Source organism: Schistocerca piceifrons, chromosome 4, assembly GCF_021461385.2.
Source record: "Schistocerca piceifrons isolate TAMUIC-IGC-003096 chromosome 4, iqSchPice1.1, whole genome shotgun sequence".
In the NCBI taxonomy this organism is placed as follows: Eukaryota; Metazoa; Arthropoda; class Insecta; order Orthoptera; family Acrididae; genus Schistocerca; species Schistocerca piceifrons.
Genome location: NC_060141.1, coordinates 674,047,554 through 674,064,437, shown reverse-complemented (window position 1 = coordinate 674,064,437; position 16,884 = coordinate 674,047,554). Strand labels below are relative to the sequence as shown.

At 43.3% G+C, this 16,884-nt stretch overlaps 1 protein-coding gene across 1 annotated transcript in view; it reads right to left on the bottom strand.

Annotated features, from left to right (window-relative positions):
- Positions 1-16,884, bottom strand: part of LOC124795454 (hemicentin-2-like) — a 403,018-nt gene that overhangs the window by 68,881 nt on the left and 317,253 nt on the right. The window contains exon 5 of the mRNA XM_047259480.1: positions 5,501-5,704. Coding sequence (XP_047115436.1) covers positions 5,501-5,704 — 204 coding nt within the window. The remainder of the gene's footprint in view (positions 1-5,500; positions 5,705-16,884) is intronic.

Here is a 16,884-nt window from a genome sequence, read left to right as displayed (position 1 = left end):
GTACTCAGTACTTCACAAAATGCGTTTCTGATCTGTGGATGCTCTACGAAATATATTCGTTTTTGTCTCCTGTATCATCCATATTATTTTGGGCACAAAATTTTTCAGTACATCAGCCATGCATCGGAAGCACATTTTGTTGAAGTACTGAGCACTGAGGCTACACAGGTGGTCATTGTGTGTGATTGTGAACAAACTACTGTTAAATGTTTTCCATTACTTTACTGTTATGATAACTATTACATTATAAAGAATGTTCAAAATGACCACCAATAATCTCAGCGCACAGCCGGTATCAACGTGCCAGGCAGTCCTGTGTTCACGACAAATGCGTGGTGTGTTCTGTATTTGTGCGGCCGATGCAAGAATTCTTGTAACCATTTCCACCTCCGAGTCAAGGGAAATAGAATACACCTCGGCTTTCATATAGTCCTAAAGAAATAAGTGTCCAGAAAGATCTTCAAACAAATCGAGAACAACTGTTGTTCGGGGAAATGTTCATGAATGGTTGCAGATGGTCTCCAAGTAGCCGGACATAACTACTTCCAGTCAGCGATATGTTCAAGGCCCAGTCCATTCGATGAAAACACAGCCATCACCATTATGGAGCCACCAGCAGCTTCCACAGTGCCTTGTTGACAGTCTCAAAATGTTCATGAATGGCTGCAGATGCTCTCCAGTAACTGCACATAACTATTTCCAGTCAATGATCGGTTCAGGACCTAGTCCATCCGAAGTAAACACAGCCCATACCATTACGGAGCCGCCAGCAGCTTGCACTGTGCTTTGTTGACTGCTTGGGGTCATGGTTACGTAAGGTCTTGCGCCTCGTTCGAACCCTGCCATCACCTCTTACCAACAGAAATAGGAATCATCTGTCCAGGGCATGGTTTTACGGTCGTCTAGGGTCCAACCGACATCGTCATGAGCCCAGGATAGGCGTTGAAGGCGATGTCGTGTGTCTGCCGCCACAAACCGTTAACACCAAATTTCGCCGCCCTGTCTTAATGGGTACGTTCGTCGTACGTCCCACATTGATTTCTGGAGCTATTTCATTCACTGTTGCTTGTCTGTTATCACTGACAACTCCATGCAAACGCCACTACTCTCGGTCTTTAAGACAAGGCCGTCAGCCACTACTTTGTCCGTGGTGAGAGGCAGTATCAGAAATTTGGTATTCTCAGCACACTCTTGACGCTGTGGATCTCAGAATACTGAATTCCCAAATGATTTCGGAAACAGAATTCCCCATGCCTCAAGCTCCTAGTGCCATTCCGCGTTTAAGGTCTGTTAATTCCTGCCGCGTGGCCACAGTGACGTCGGAAACCTTTCCAGCTAAACACCTAACAGCAAATGACAGCTCCGCCAATGCACTGCCCTTCTATACCTTGTGTACGCGATACTATTGCCATCTGTATATGTGCGTATCGCTAGCCCATATCTTCTGTCACCTATGTGTAGTTAATTTGCATTACAGTATGGCAGGAAAAAAGCGTTATGAAAACAGGAGCACATTTAAATTGCGTATAGCTATAACAGTAAATCTAAATGGCATGGATTAAATGAAAGTGTATACATATAAAACGTATCCAAGCCAACAATTGATAGTCACGCTGAAAATAAAAAAAAAGATAAATCGAAATGGTGTATAAGAACTTTTGGCTTTACGATCTTTTTTCCACCGAAATTGAAACCGAAAGGGAAGAGCATTTCTTACATTTGAAGGCATGTTGTTTACCTTAAGCATGTCTGACGTAAGAAAAGCTGGGTTCGACATTGCTCCAGGAAATGGATTGCCCCATAATTTCAATACCGTGGAGGAAGCTGTGGCAAGCAAAATGTGGGCTGAAGGTATCCATAGAAGAAAAATCGCCGAAACAAAACTTCCAAGGCCTAGCCAAGGAATCTGTCATCTGAGGAGCAATCCATTATAACACAGAAAAGAGATAACCGATGAGAAAAGTGTACAATTAAAGCTCCACCTGGCAAAAGGAAATGTTTTGGGACTGTGAGGAAGCTGCAACAGTCATCCATTCCTAAAACAGAAGAAGCGTGTAGACTGTTGTGGGAAGAAGATCAAATGGAAGAAATGATGAGATGCATAAAAGGAGAAATGTGACTTCATGAAAACTGTGTAGGGGTGTCGAAACGAGAGAAAAAGTTAAATTGCGATACCTGCAAATAATGGTATAAGAACTAAAGTATGGAACATTTCCTTAAAGTTCAGTTAGTTCATACCTTAAGCTCAAGTACATAGTTTATAAGAGCGGTGTAAATTACGTACCCACTGCTACAAATTAAGAAACCAGTTTCTGAGTTTGTACCACTTACAGATGTTTAGAAGATAAAGTGTAGTGTTTTCATCTACCTCAGAATTTCCAGTCTTCAGATCAGACACCATGAACAACATCCTTCAGTGAATGTGCCGTACATTTAGTGAATTCGGTTGCGTTTTCTGTCAGAATATCTGAGTTCGAGAGTTCAGTTCCGAGTAGCATTGGATTATTTTTCAATTTCATACTTACTGTAATAAGAGTGCGTATCTTCGATTTATTACAGCCAGGCAAGTCAGCTGTGGCCGAACATTGCATTGATTCAGGGCATTCCATGAATTACAGTGATGTGAAGATTTTAACATCCACCTCCTCTTTATGGGAATCTGTTTTCAGGGAAGCTATAGAGATTAGATTACCCAATAATTTAATAAATAGAGATAATGGTTTTAATTTGGACAAAGCGTGGAATCCGGCTCTTGGGGTAATTAAACTGCAGAGAAGTCGTCATGGTCTCACCGCCGCCGATCATACATTGATAAGCGAATCGAATGTCTGTACGCCTTCGCCACAGGTGGCACATGTGTAAACGTATCTCTCTGCCGCCAACCAGCATCTGTGACCCGCATGCGCAGTACCGCCGCGGTGGAGCATATAAGGCCGCGTTTGGCGTCTTGTCGTCAACCTTGTGACTCACTCTGAGGATGGCCGGACGATACGCGGCCGAAATACCAGCGGAGGAAATATTATTTGCGGGGCTGCATGCCCGAAATTTAATGGATTATTCATTACGCCGCGAGAAGTTGAAAATGCACAATATGGATTCATATTGGTTAATCTAGTAAAGTACACAGGATTTAATATAAGTGGAAGGTATGCACGGTAATGAGAAGTAAAATTGCCTAAGAACATTCACCGATTACTTTATTTACAAGGGAACAAATGAACCTGAATAACGCTAGGGTCTATTATTCGTAGGAAAAGGGATAACTGATTTCAGTTTTCATAGTTTTCGTTAGCGCTACTCGACAATGTCCTATCGTCAAGGCCTAGCAGAAGTGGATCGGTCGTAGTGAGGATCAAGTTCTCATTCACTCCCACTAATATATGTTTTAAGTCTTTTTTATGCTTCAGTTGATGGAAAGGCAAACCATTCTTTTTCATTCTGTTTTTCTAAACTATAGCCGTAATTCAAGCCCATCAGGGCCGCCATGCGCTGTTGCCATTTTTCGGGATGCATTCACCCTCGTGACGCCAATTGAGGAGCTACTCGGCCGAACTGTAGCGGCTTCGGTCAAGAACACCATACTACGACCAGGAGAGCGGTGTGCTGACCCCATGCCCCTCCTACCCGCATCCTCCACTGAGGATGACACGGCGGTCGGATGGTCACTATAGGCCACTCGTGGGCCGAGGACGGAGCCGTAATTCATGATTTAACATCCCGTCGACGAAGGGTTCTAGGAGATGGGGCACAGTCGCTGACAAATGATAGTGTGTAGTGTATTTCACAGGAATGTGATACAGGAAGAATGCCTGTCTCAGCATGGCAAGAACAGTTCTTAATCTCTGTCCCTCCTGAATCACTACGTTTTCAAATCAGCCTTCACGCATATGGTCATAGCTACACTAACTTTTCTTTCAATTTGTACCACGTTCTAGAATGAGCTTCTACAGTAATATACCCCAAAATACTTCCTACATTACTTCCTACATTTCGTACATGAAGTCACTGCTACGTCGTTTTGCGCTTAGGGAATGTTACATGAGTGCCTCCTCCTACCACAACACCTGGTCGGCCAACAACTGGTCGTCCGAAACGACTATGTTTGACAATATTTCTGGGTGCACTGCGTATTCCCCTCCCACCATTTCAGCGTACGTTCAGGATTGTCGAACATTAACGTTTTGATGGTCCAGCTGTTACAATGCACATGTAACTGACTTCCAAATCTTTGAATACTGTACACTGGACCGTCAACGTTATTATGACATCGTATATCTTCCACATGTGTGTTTTGCCACCGGTGCATTTGGCCCTGACTTCATTTTGACGAACACCGCTGAGTGACTGCGTCGAATGAACAGCTGGAGGAGGTTTTGGGAGGAGAGGATGTTTAGCGAATGGACCTTACCTGCCAGTCCCCCGACTCAAGATCGCATTGATCACATATGGTATGCTTTGGGGAGACGTATTCTAGCACAGCCACGTGCACTATCGACAATCAGCCGCGTTGCTTGAGGAACAGGAATGGTGCACCTCACAAACAGAACTTATCACCTCTGTAACCATCATGGTAGCATGTTGGAGGGCAAGCATTGACGTTCATCGTGATCAGACAATGTGCTGTCTACAGGAATGTCCGTACGACCATCATAAATCGCTATGACTTCAATGTTATTTTATTTGAATGAAAGCTCCCTTTCTGATCATCTATTTGTGTATTTCCTTCAGTTATTTCCTGCACTACACTGTCGTAGTTCTTCCTATGTGTGGCCCAGTATCGTCGATTTATGGTACTGGGTGGTTGTAGCGCACCTGCTCCCAGTGGTTCAGTGCGTGCTATAGTTATAGTAAAAAAATGGTTCAAATAACTCTGAGCACTATGGGACTTAACTTCTGAGGTCATCAGACCCCTAGAACTTAGAACTACTTAAACCTAACTAACCTAAGGACATCACACACACCCATGTCCGAGGCAGGATTCGAACTTGCGACCGTAGCGGCCACCTCGGCCGGCTTATAGTTATAGTACGGCCGCTAAACTTGGTAGATACTATCTATTGCTTGCGCCTTGTCCCGCGGTGACGCAGGGTCGTCCATGATTAACCGGATTTGGCATGTTAATGTTAAGGGGGTGACAAGATGCTCTTCCTGCGGCCACCACGTACCCCCCGGGACGGTATTAATGTACCCCAGCTGTCTACGTCTAGTGCAGATCGTGAAATAGCGCGAATGTGTTTCAAATGTCGGCGAGTCGTGTAACTGAGGCGGGACGTGGGGACCAGCCCTGTATTCACCTAGTAGGATGTGGAAAACCGCTCTCGTACGATAATCGCAGCCCACAATGGACCTCCGTGCGTAGCTGCACTTCCATTATAAACACAGGGTATTTAGCAACCACACACCATGCGGAAGCTACTTTCGCCCTTGGGTTTTGATAAACCTGTTTAGATACTGTCACATTAGTGTACATGTGGCACCAGTGGGCGACGGAGAGACTCACAGTTAATGTCCAGCGAAACTCTGGCCTCGGCGGGGAGTGTGAGGTTGCTGTTGACGGCCTGGCAGGTGAGCGTGGCGTGCAGGTCGGCCCTGGAGAGGCGCGGCAGCAGCAGCAGCCTCTCGCGGATGCGCGGCCCCGCTGGAAGCTCCCTGGACTCCAGCAGCCGCTCGCCCCGCCACCAGCGGATTTCTGGCGGTGGCCTCCCTGTCAAAAAGCAACGTGTAGGCCTTTTGGATGGTGACATGCTGCTGTAAAATTGCTCCATAATATGATGCCAAGCTGCAACATCTGAAGGTGAGATCAAATCATACTGATTAGTTGTAGAAACGACATCATCCAATAACATAAGTTGCTGCTTCATTTGTTCTTTAATGAGCGACAGGTTTCTGTCAGAGACTATATAGTCCAGAGTCTGTCATAGGTACAGGAATGTATCAGTTTAAAAGTATGTTTGTAACTTGTAGTAAAAGTAAGCAATTCTTAGTCGGTTCGTTTGTTCTTTTGCTGGTAGCAAAAATATATATTTTGTAGTACTACAAAAGAACCGACTAATATATATATATATACTTTTACATCGATATTAGACATTTCTTAAGAACAACAAATATTAAATACCTGATATATATGTAAATTTAGGCCTATATACTTACAGGTCTAGTTTGACAAGGATGTGGCAGGTGGTCGGCGATGGCCTCGTATTGGGAAGCGTTCTGGCACCTGCTTCGAGAACTTTAAGCTGCATACGAGAAACGTAACTCAGAATGGTCGGGTGAAGACTGGGGCCTCCACACTCCAATAGCTCAAGATAAACAAAATGAAACTGCCCCAACAACATGTTCCCAGACAAACATAACAACAACCTCGAAACTATCAAACATATACTCTAAGACGTCTGATCCGATTGTCACGTAAATTGTTTACATAGGCTTGGGACAGCAGGTTCAAATGGCTCTAAGCACTATGGGAGTTAACATCCGAGGTCATCAGTCCCCTAGACTTAGATTCGGACCTGCATCCATAGGAAAAACGATAGATGCCACATCTGTCTCACACGGTGGCTTCCAGTCCAGTACTATGAAATGTGATCTTCATATAGGAAATCACGAATCTAGTCGCACAACTGAGACGATACTCCACAGGTACGCTATTTGATTTGAAGCCGCTTGTGAGGAATATAAGTTTAGAAACATAGATACCATAATGAACAACCATCATATGAAAGGCTTTCTTATAAATACTTGGCGCCATATTTACAAAATACTTCTGAAACCTTATGATCGAGCACCCTAGTTGATTGCAAATGATCATGACGGCTGTTAGATAACTCTTCAAAGTTTTACTTTTCTAACAGGACACTGGAAATATTTTTATCCTTCTTTTATTTAATACTTGCATTCGATTTTAATGGTCTTTTCTGGATCTTTTAGTCATCATGATGATTCAAAATAGTCGAAACCGCTAAACTGCTGTAAATACACGGAGTACGTAAAGCTCAGGAACACATTCAATTTTTTATTGCTCAAGAAACAAACATTGTACAGATATCATACAAATGTCATTTTGAAGAGAAACTATAAAAGTTTTTTTTTCATGTATACCTCCACAGCGTGTTTGGTAATTTGCGATGGTAAGTGCGAGTCGCAAACATGGCGAGTTCAATTGCGGAGCGAGCTTTCTGTGTCTTCGAGTTAGACAAAAACAATTGTGCTACAGCTGTTCAATGGATGTTTGGAGCCAAGTGCGGTAAGAAGCCACCAATAACGAAGGCCATCTACCACTGGCACAACAAATTGGTTACGACGGATTGCTCGTGCCCGCCAAAGAGAAGCGGACGTCCCGGTGTGAGTGAAGTGAATGGAGCGCATACGAAAGATATTCCTAAGGATCCCAAAGAAATGGCTGCGTCGTGCATCCCGTGAACTCGAAATGGCTCCAATGACAATGTGGAAAGTCCTGCGACAGAAGCTAACCATTGAAACTGGAGATAGTGCAGAAGCTCAATGACGACGACAAAGACAAGCGTTTTGAGTTTTGTACGCAGTTGCAATAATTGAATGAGGATGGGGATGGCATTGCTAATCGCTTAATTTTTAGCGACGACGTCACTTTTCACACTAATGGGAACGTGAATAGGCATAATTGTCGAATCTGGGGTACAAAGGATCCACACGAATGCATTGAATTTCAGCGTGATTCCCCAAAGGTAAATGTTTTTTGTGCCTTGTCCCGTTGAAAACTCTAGGGGCTATTCTTCTTCACCGAGAGCACAGTCACTGGATATTCCTACTCGGACATGTTGCAGCAATGGCTGATGCTTCAAATGCAATCAAACTCTCCGTTCATCTTTCAGCAAGATGGGGCTCCACCCCATTTTCATCGTGAGGTTCATGGGTATCTGAACACGGAGCTGCCGCACTGATGGATCGCCGTGCTACAGATGGGCCAGCTGTTTCATGAAATGGCCTCCTCGATCACCCGATGTGACTTTTTTCTGTGGGACACACTGAAGATCTGGTGTATCTACCGCCTCTACCACGTGATGTAGCAGACCTCCGGGATAGAGTACGGGAAACGACTGCAACAGTCGACGATGCTATGCTGCGACGGGAATGGCAAGAGTTCGTTTAGCGCATTGACGTCTGCCGGGTCACATAGTCCGCATATCGAATGTTTGTAAAAAAAAATAAAAAAAAATTAAAATAAAAGTTTAGTTCTTGTGCAATAAATAATTGAAAGTGTTCGCAAAAATGGTTCAAATGGCTCTGAGCACTATGGGACTTAACTTCTGAGGTCATCAGTCCCCTAGAACTTAGAACTACTTAAACCTAACTAACTCTAAGGACATCACACACATCCATGCCTGAGGCAGGATTCGAACCTGTGACCGTATCGGTCGCTCGGCTCCAGACTGTAGCGCCTAGAACCGCACGGCCACTACGGCCGGCTTGAAAGTGTTCCCGGACTTTATGTACACCCTTTACATCCAATGCGATCAAGTCAGTAGGAGGGTTATGCATAAAATGTATCATTTGAAATCTTTCAAACGATTCCTGACGCAAGTAATTTATGTCTTCCGTCACAAAACTAAGCATTCATATTGCAAGAGATTTACGTCTTCTGTCAGAGCCCGATCATTCACTATTGAACAAAAAATAATATAAAATAATCTTACCACAGTTCGTCTACGCTTCGGATTCAGATGTTGGTACATACTATTTCTCATATGTCCTGCTCCACATTTCCATCAGAAATTCTTGGCCCAGTTTTACCTTACCCCTAAATTCGCCACACTTTTTCTCTCTGAACAGGTGTGCTATATCACTTGTTGAAGGACTTACCTCACTCCTTTCTACCTTTTCGCTCAGATACGAGTTGGTACGGTTGGACCGATTATTTCTGAATGTACTTACAACTTCGTTAACATCTTTCATCGTATATGAAGCAACAATGTCAGCAGTAATTCAGACTCATGTCTCTCTAATCTTAGGCCACACCCACAAATAAATACAATTTATTTTTGGACACGATGCGTCAGTCTCTTGATGCTCAGGTTTCCGTTTTCAAGGATACATCTGCATGCTTTTTTTACCTTTGACCCACTGTATACATACAGATGCTGTAGTAACCAGAGCATAAGACGATGGATTTATGGTGTAGCTTTGTGCAACCTAAAATGAAGTTATATGTACGGGACGCCGGAATTTACGCTGACGGAGATTTTGGTACGATATTCACATCATGTATTATCGACACCTTTTGAGACACCACAGTTCTTTTTTCACCCAGATTAATTTCAAGGTATTGACCACCAAACAACGTATGCTCTTCAGGAATAATTTCATTGACCATAGAGATATCGGTATCTACTGCGCTTTTTGGAATGAAGCTATAGCAGTTTGTGCTACTAGTGTCGTAAATATCAGAGAGAACAAGAATATTTCTAGGTTTGAACACGCCTACCCCCTCAGGTATGAGATTCGCGACCCCTTCACTAACATTTGGTTGCACGGGTGAATTTTTTGGCCATTTCGTTACTGAGAAGGAAGAAGATAAAAAATACTATATTTTATGTATGTATGGTAAATAACATATGAAAAATGTTTAACAGTTCCGTAACCTCTCTCATAACCTGATATCGCTGCAACTTAGACTTTCAGCTGTGGAATACCCTGAATGTAATACTAAATTCTTATTTCATTAGACATTAAGTATAAATGAGCTATTGAAGGAAAAACCGAGAGAAACTAGCCACAGTAGGACTGGTGGGGCATTTATCATGTCACTCACTTTCGTTTGGATGTTCTCCTGAGTCCCAAAATGACACCCTTTTAAGACTTTCTCAGTTTCGGATAAAGAAAAAAGCGACAAGGAATCAGGTCAGGTGAATAGGGGGGAGGGCGGGGGGGGGGGAGATGTCTGTGGAATCACAAAATGCTTTTTGAGGTCAAAAATCCCGCGATGGAACAGGCTGTGTAAAACTAGGCGTTGTCATGATGCACCATCCACTTGTCTGCAGAGACAGGTCTCACTTGATCCATTCTCTCTCTGAGCCTTTCGAAGACGTCTTCGTAAAACATTTAGTTAACACTTTGTCCCGGAGAAACACGTTCTTTGTGCACGATAGCCCTACTGCCGAAAAAGCAAACCAAAATTGTCTTGATCTTCTATTTTCTCACTCGAGCTTTTTCCAGTAGAGGAGGTGTCGCAGTGTGCCACTCCTGTCGCTTTGCCGCTTCGTCTGAGGATTGTACTCGAAGATTCAGGATTCAACGCTTGTGAACCATTCATGATCAGTGGAAATCTTCTGAGAAAGATCAACGCACCTGTTTATTCGACATGTCCTTCTCAATGAGGTTTTTCTTCACCACTTTGGCACAAACCTTTCGCATGTGCAAAACTTTGCTCAAAAATTTATGTTCGGTGAAATGTGTAACATGTAACTCATCATTCGTATTGTTAACCGTTGGTCTGATCTCACAAAAGCACGGACACATTTGACAATTAGTTGATTTTTGAAGCTGAATATCTCCCTGAGCAAGGTTCTTCTTCAACGAGTTCTCGATCTTCCTAAAATGATTTGTGCCAGCGGAAAACTTCTTCTCTAGATAAGGAGTGTTCCCAATTCCAAACGTCGCACTCAAGGATACCCGAAGTTTAAAACAAAACGTGAGTGCATCTTACTCTAAATTGCTCTGTTCCATTTCCATAACACGCAACAAAAACACAGCTTGGCTGTAAGGAGCTGAAACTCGGACTGAGCATCTGGAACGAATGAAAACTCCAGGCTCCTCAAGTAGAACAACACAGCGTTGCCATATCACTCGCATTATTACCGTCTAATTACTTCTTTCGATCACCTCGGATAACTGCTAAGAAGTCTAATGATAGGAGGCGTACTTGTGTACAACCGATACCAAGCAATTGAATTGTTGCTATACTTTACATTAAATCCACGAACAGAAAATTCTTGGTGATACTAGTACATCTCAGTTGCATAGGCCAGATTACCACGCTGTATAATTCACCAATTGTGTTCAGATGGAAAGTTTGGCTACGCATATTCCTAAGTAGACGTCACTAAGTCACAACAAAAAATGATGACTATAAAATGAGTTGAAACTGTGTCCAAGAATAACTGGCGTTTTTCTGATTATACGGTTTTGTTTTTATGTTTCCTCAGGAAACACCAGCATGTAATGAAACACGAATTTGCATTCTGCGTCGCTCCTCTGCTGCCACGCCATGATCGTTTCACGCGGCTGTTGCTGGCGGCATTGTCGTTTATGTCCGGCGATCCTAATGGTAATCGGAATTCCGCGCATCCCAACGCTATTTTTTTCGCGCGAGCAGGGAATGTCGCATACGCTTATTCGGTAAATGGCCTACATTCATTATCAACCGACTGAAGTATTAGCACACTTCTTTTTATCGTGTGTGTATGTGAGCCTTACATTACTTTGGTCATACACTGGTGGATTCCAGTGGTCAGCACTGCACTTCACGCCAACCAGGCACCTCCTAAAACTCTCTTCTTCTATGCGTCTTGTTTGATCGATAGCGATTGTCTTATCCCATCCTCAAATCATGAGTGCCTTTCATAGCTACTCTTGTTCCTTAATTTGTGCGGTTTCTTCGCTTCTGATTTACTTTAAAATATACAAACATGCGTATTGTCCGAAAACATTTTATTAGGAGACATGCCGTTTAAATCCGTAGGCTGAAGCACAAAAATCGCACTTTACGCTTATACACTGTGTGATCAAAGGTATCCGGACAGTCCCAAAATCATACGTTTTTCATATTAGGTGCATTGTGCTACCACGTACTGCCAGGTTCTCCATGTCAGCGACCTCAGTAGTCAGTAGACACCGTGAGAGAGCAGAATGGAGCACTCCGTGGAATTCACGGACTTCGAACGTGGTCAGGTGATTGGGTGTCACTTGTGTCATACGTTTGTACGCGAGATTTCCATTCTCCTAAACATCCCTAGGTCCACTGTTTCCCATGTGATAGTGAAGTGGAAACGTAAAGGGACACGTACAGACAAAGAGCGTACTGGCCGACCTCGTCTGTTGACTGACAGAGGCCGCCGACAGTTGAAGAGAGTCGTAATGTGTAATAGGAAGACATCTACCCAGACCATCACACACTAATTCCAGACTGCATCAGGATCCACGGCAAGTACCATAAGAGTTTGGCGGGAGGTGAGAAAACTTGGATATCATGGCCGAACGGCTGCTCATAAGCCACACAGCACGCCGGTAAATGCCAAACGATGCCTTGTTTGGTGTAAAGCGCGTAAACATTGGACTACTGAACAGTGGAAAAACGTTGTGTGGAGTCACGAATCACGGTACACAATGTGGCGATCTGAAGGCAGGGTGCGGGTATGACGAATGCCCGGTGAACGTCATCTGCCAGCGTGTGTAGTGACAACATTAAAATTCGGAGGCGGTGGTGTTATTGTGTGGTCGTGTTTTCCATGGAGGGGACTGGTACTCCTTGTTGTTTTGCGTGGCACTGTCACAGCACAGGCCTACATTGACGTTTTGAGCACCTTCTTGCTTCGAACTGTTAAAGAGCGATTTGGGGATGGCGATTGCATCTTTCATCACAATCGAGGACCTGTTAATAATGCACGGCCTGTGGCAGAGTGTTTACACAAGAATAACATCCCTGTATTGGACTGGACTGCACAGAGTCCTGACCTGAATGCTAGAGACACCGTTGGGATGTTTTGGAACGCCGACATCGTGCCAGGCCTCACTGACCGACATCAATACCTTTCCTCAGTGCAGGACTTCGCGAAGAATTGGCTGCCATTCCCCAAGAGAACTTCCAGCACCTGACTGAGAGTATACCTGCAGTCATCTAGGCTAAGGGTGTGCCAAAATCATATTGAATTCCTGCGTTGCCTATAGAGGGCACCTCGAACTTGTAAATCATTTTCAGCCAGGTGTCGGAATACTTTTGATCACATAGTGCATGTAGAAAGGCAAGCTATAAAATAAACTAATAAGAGCATTGGTTTCACGGTGTGTATCTGGGAATGAAGCGAAAGATGAAATATTACTCTCTCTCTACAAATGAGAATATACAAAATAACTTACTGAAACTGTTTGAAAGCACTAAAAGTTGGGATACGGAAATTTTTCTTTTATAAATTTTAACAAAAAATCCTAAACACTGAAGGAAGCTATCTGTACTGTTGTCGAACTTCGCCAAACATCTACAGTGCTGGCGGTGCTACAGACAAACACAGAGCCTAGAATTCGATTGAAACTTCGGAGCGCTGCAAAGCTGTGTAGATGAGTACCATGACCTACGCTCTGCAGTCATTTGGCTGCATTCGTACTGCGCATACTAAAGTGATTACGATCGCACCAAATACCTCTGACGCTGATGCACTATTTGACTGAATGTATCGGGACATACTGGTATAACAGTGTTACGTTCAAGCCTTTATGACGCTTTTAACTCTGCTGTGGACACTTTCAGTGCGATGTCAGTGAAGTAATTGCAGCCCATGCATTCTCAAGAGCCGAAACCACAGATCGTACTAATTACATTTACTTACTTGTTCTCCACATAACAACCTGTTATCTAAAAAGCTAACATAGTCCATATAGTCATATTTTTGTCGATAGCAATAAATGGATGGATTAATTGTTTGTTTCTGGTACTCACAAATAGTTTAAAAAAAATTAATTCTACAGAAAATATTGTGCCTATTTAATTATTCACTACCACTAAAAATTAGACATAAAAAATCAATGAATTACCCACTATTAATGCTACTCTAGTGCTAATGTTTTATTTACGCTCATTTCTTGGAGTGCATCTAAACCGTTCATATTTATTTCCGTTGCAGGATCCGTCCTCGTATCGCTCCGGTCAACTGTACTGTCTGCTGGATTCCTTGGACTTGGGGTCGAGTCAGTTTCGTTCCCACTTTACGAACGAATCCATGTTCCACCCTGTTGTTGTTGTTGTGGTCTTCAGTCCTGAGACTGGTTTGATGCAGCTCTCCATGCTACTCTATCCTGTGCAAGCTTCTTCATCTCCCAGTACGTACTGCAGCCTACATCCCTCTGAATCTGCTTAGTGTATTCATCTCTTGGTCTCCCTCTACGATTTTTACCCTCCACGCTGCCCTCCAATACTAAATTGGTAATTCCTTGATGCCTCAGAACATGACCTACCAACCGATCCCTTCTTCTAATCAAGTTGTGCCACAAACACTTCTTCTCCCCAATCCTTTCATTACCTCCTCATTAGTTATGTGATCTACCCATCTAATCTTCAGCATTCTTCTGTAGCACCACATTTCGAAAGCTTCTATTCTCTTCTTGTCCAAACAATTTATCGTTCATGTTTCACTTCCACACATGACTACACTCCATACATATACTTTCAGAAACGACTTCCTGACACTTAAATGTATACTCGATGTTAACTAATTTCTATTCTTCAGAAACGCTTTCCTTGCCATTGCCAGTCTACATTTTATATCCTCTCTACTTCGACCATCATCAGTTATTTTGCTCCCCAAATAGCAAAACTCCTTTACTACTTTAAGTGTCTCATTTCCTAATCTAATTCCCTCAGCATCACCCGACTTAATTCGACTACATTCCACTATCCTCGTTTTGCTGTTGTTGATGATCATCTTATATCCTCCTTTCAAGACACTGTCCATTTCGTTCAACTGCTCTTCCAAGTCCTTTGGTGTGTCTGACGGAATTACAATGTCATCGGCGAACCTCAAAGTTTTTATTTCTTCTCCATGGATTTTAATACCTACTCCTAATTTTTCTTTGGTTTCCTCTACTGCTTGCTCAATATACAGATTGAACATGTTCCACCCTAACGTCTTAGAATTCAGACTTCCTTGGTCGCTTGCATCAACACAATGTAGATTTGAGGAAAACTGCTTCATCCAATGGTCGGTGACTTCAGTTGTCTTCTCTCCCTGTGCACAGTATCTGATCTAGCCTGAATGGCAGCACACTGCTGTGTCGTTGAATGCCTTGTGAAATCTTCCTTGGTTTCCTGGATACGGCGCTTACAGAATAGTCCAAGATGCAGCAAACTGACTCTTTCGTTCATGCTGGTCTGGGCTCGTGGCAAAAAAATATTTCTGCGCGATATAATTACAAATCAACAAGTTTCGGATTTTTTTCCTTTATTGTACTGTGAAACCTCGCTTCTTGTTGGGTTTCGTGATTGTAACTCAACGGAGAGTACCCTGTAGGCTTTGATGAGTGACTTTGCGGGTATCGAAATTTTTGACGTAAATGGCCGTGTCTTTTGACTGCATTGACAGAGATGGGACCGTAGACCTTAGTATGTATCATAAATTTCACGCCGCTCCTGAGAAAAAGTGGTCTCTTACTGTCCGACAGAGAGGGCAACAAGGTCATTCCATAAGGGTCCTGTTTTTACCGTTTGAGATATATAACCCTAAAAACAAGAGAAACTAATAATTCTTCTGTTTCTCACGTCATTGGTCAAATGTACTCGAGTGTATCTGTAACACTTATATACTGCGGGAGAATAGTAAATATCGTATGTGTTCCAGAATGAGGTTTGTAAGGTAGGAGACGAGGTACTGGCGAAGTGAAGCTGTGAGGACGGGGCGTGAGTCGTGCTTGGGTAGCTCAGAAGGATGCCGGCACGGTAGCTCAGCGTGTTCGGTCAGACGGTTAGCCACCCTCTGTAATAAAAAAAAAAACTACAAAAACTGAGTGAATGAATAAACGAAGAACCTGAACGGATGTCATCGGACATCCGCCTCGAACAAATTCCACGAACAATACAGAACATCAACAGAAAAACAAAGAAAAAGAAAAGATGGCAGAGCACTAACCCGCGAAAGGCAAAGGTCCTGAGTTCGAATCTCGGTCCGGCACACAGTTTTAATCTGCCAGGAAGTTTCACCTTCTGTGGTGCTAGGACTTTGTATACGAGTAAACGTCTACCACTGCTGCAACTCACGACTGATGTTTTTCCCGCTGCATGTTCGTAGATGGCGCTGTCCAACGATGCCTGCACTGGAGTGTCCACATTGCCACAGGCGCTACTACTATTCATTTGCTTTTTTATTTTGCCCAGGTACGTTGCATACAGGCCAGGACCAGTCAGGTAGCGTATCAGTCCACTCGACGGTTGAAGAAATCTTTTGTTTCTCCCTGATTTTATTGAGACATTCACATGTTCTCATTCCGGTGCCTGAAGAGCCCCATTCATAGAGTCATAGTGGCAGTATGCGACCTTCTGTTAACTTTCTTGTACTGGCCTCAGTTTCAAATATCCTTAGTAATTCCATTTGTGGCCGTTCTTTAACCAAAAATATTCTTTCCTTTATCTAAATTCCAAAATCCAGTTAGCTTGAGTTACTAAAATGTATCATTTGGAATAGTGCATTAGGTGTCCGTTAATCTTAATAGCACTCTTCGCTGGACTCTTTTTACTAATGAAGCTGAATTAACAAGATGCAATTTCTGAGTTTAAACTCTCGCGCCATATCCTACGACTGAGGCTAATTTAGATCGGTGGCATGCTCGGACAGTGCTCAGGCGAAGTCGAAATTACTTATATACGATGGTTATAATTTTGTTTATCGTGTTACTACCTCAGAGGATAGTGATGTTGGACACTGGAGTCTATAACTCGAAGTCGATTTCCACCGTCACCCTTACATCTTTTGTTACCGCGTCACGTGCCCGCTAGGTGGCATCTTGCGTCGCGATGGGCAGTAGTCCTGATGTTTCGCTTCTTGAGTGTACAGACTACATTTAGGGCCTAGGTCGTAAAATATTCTGAACTAATGTACTCAATAACGTATTATACTTTCTGATAAAAAGTATCCGGGCACTTCTGTG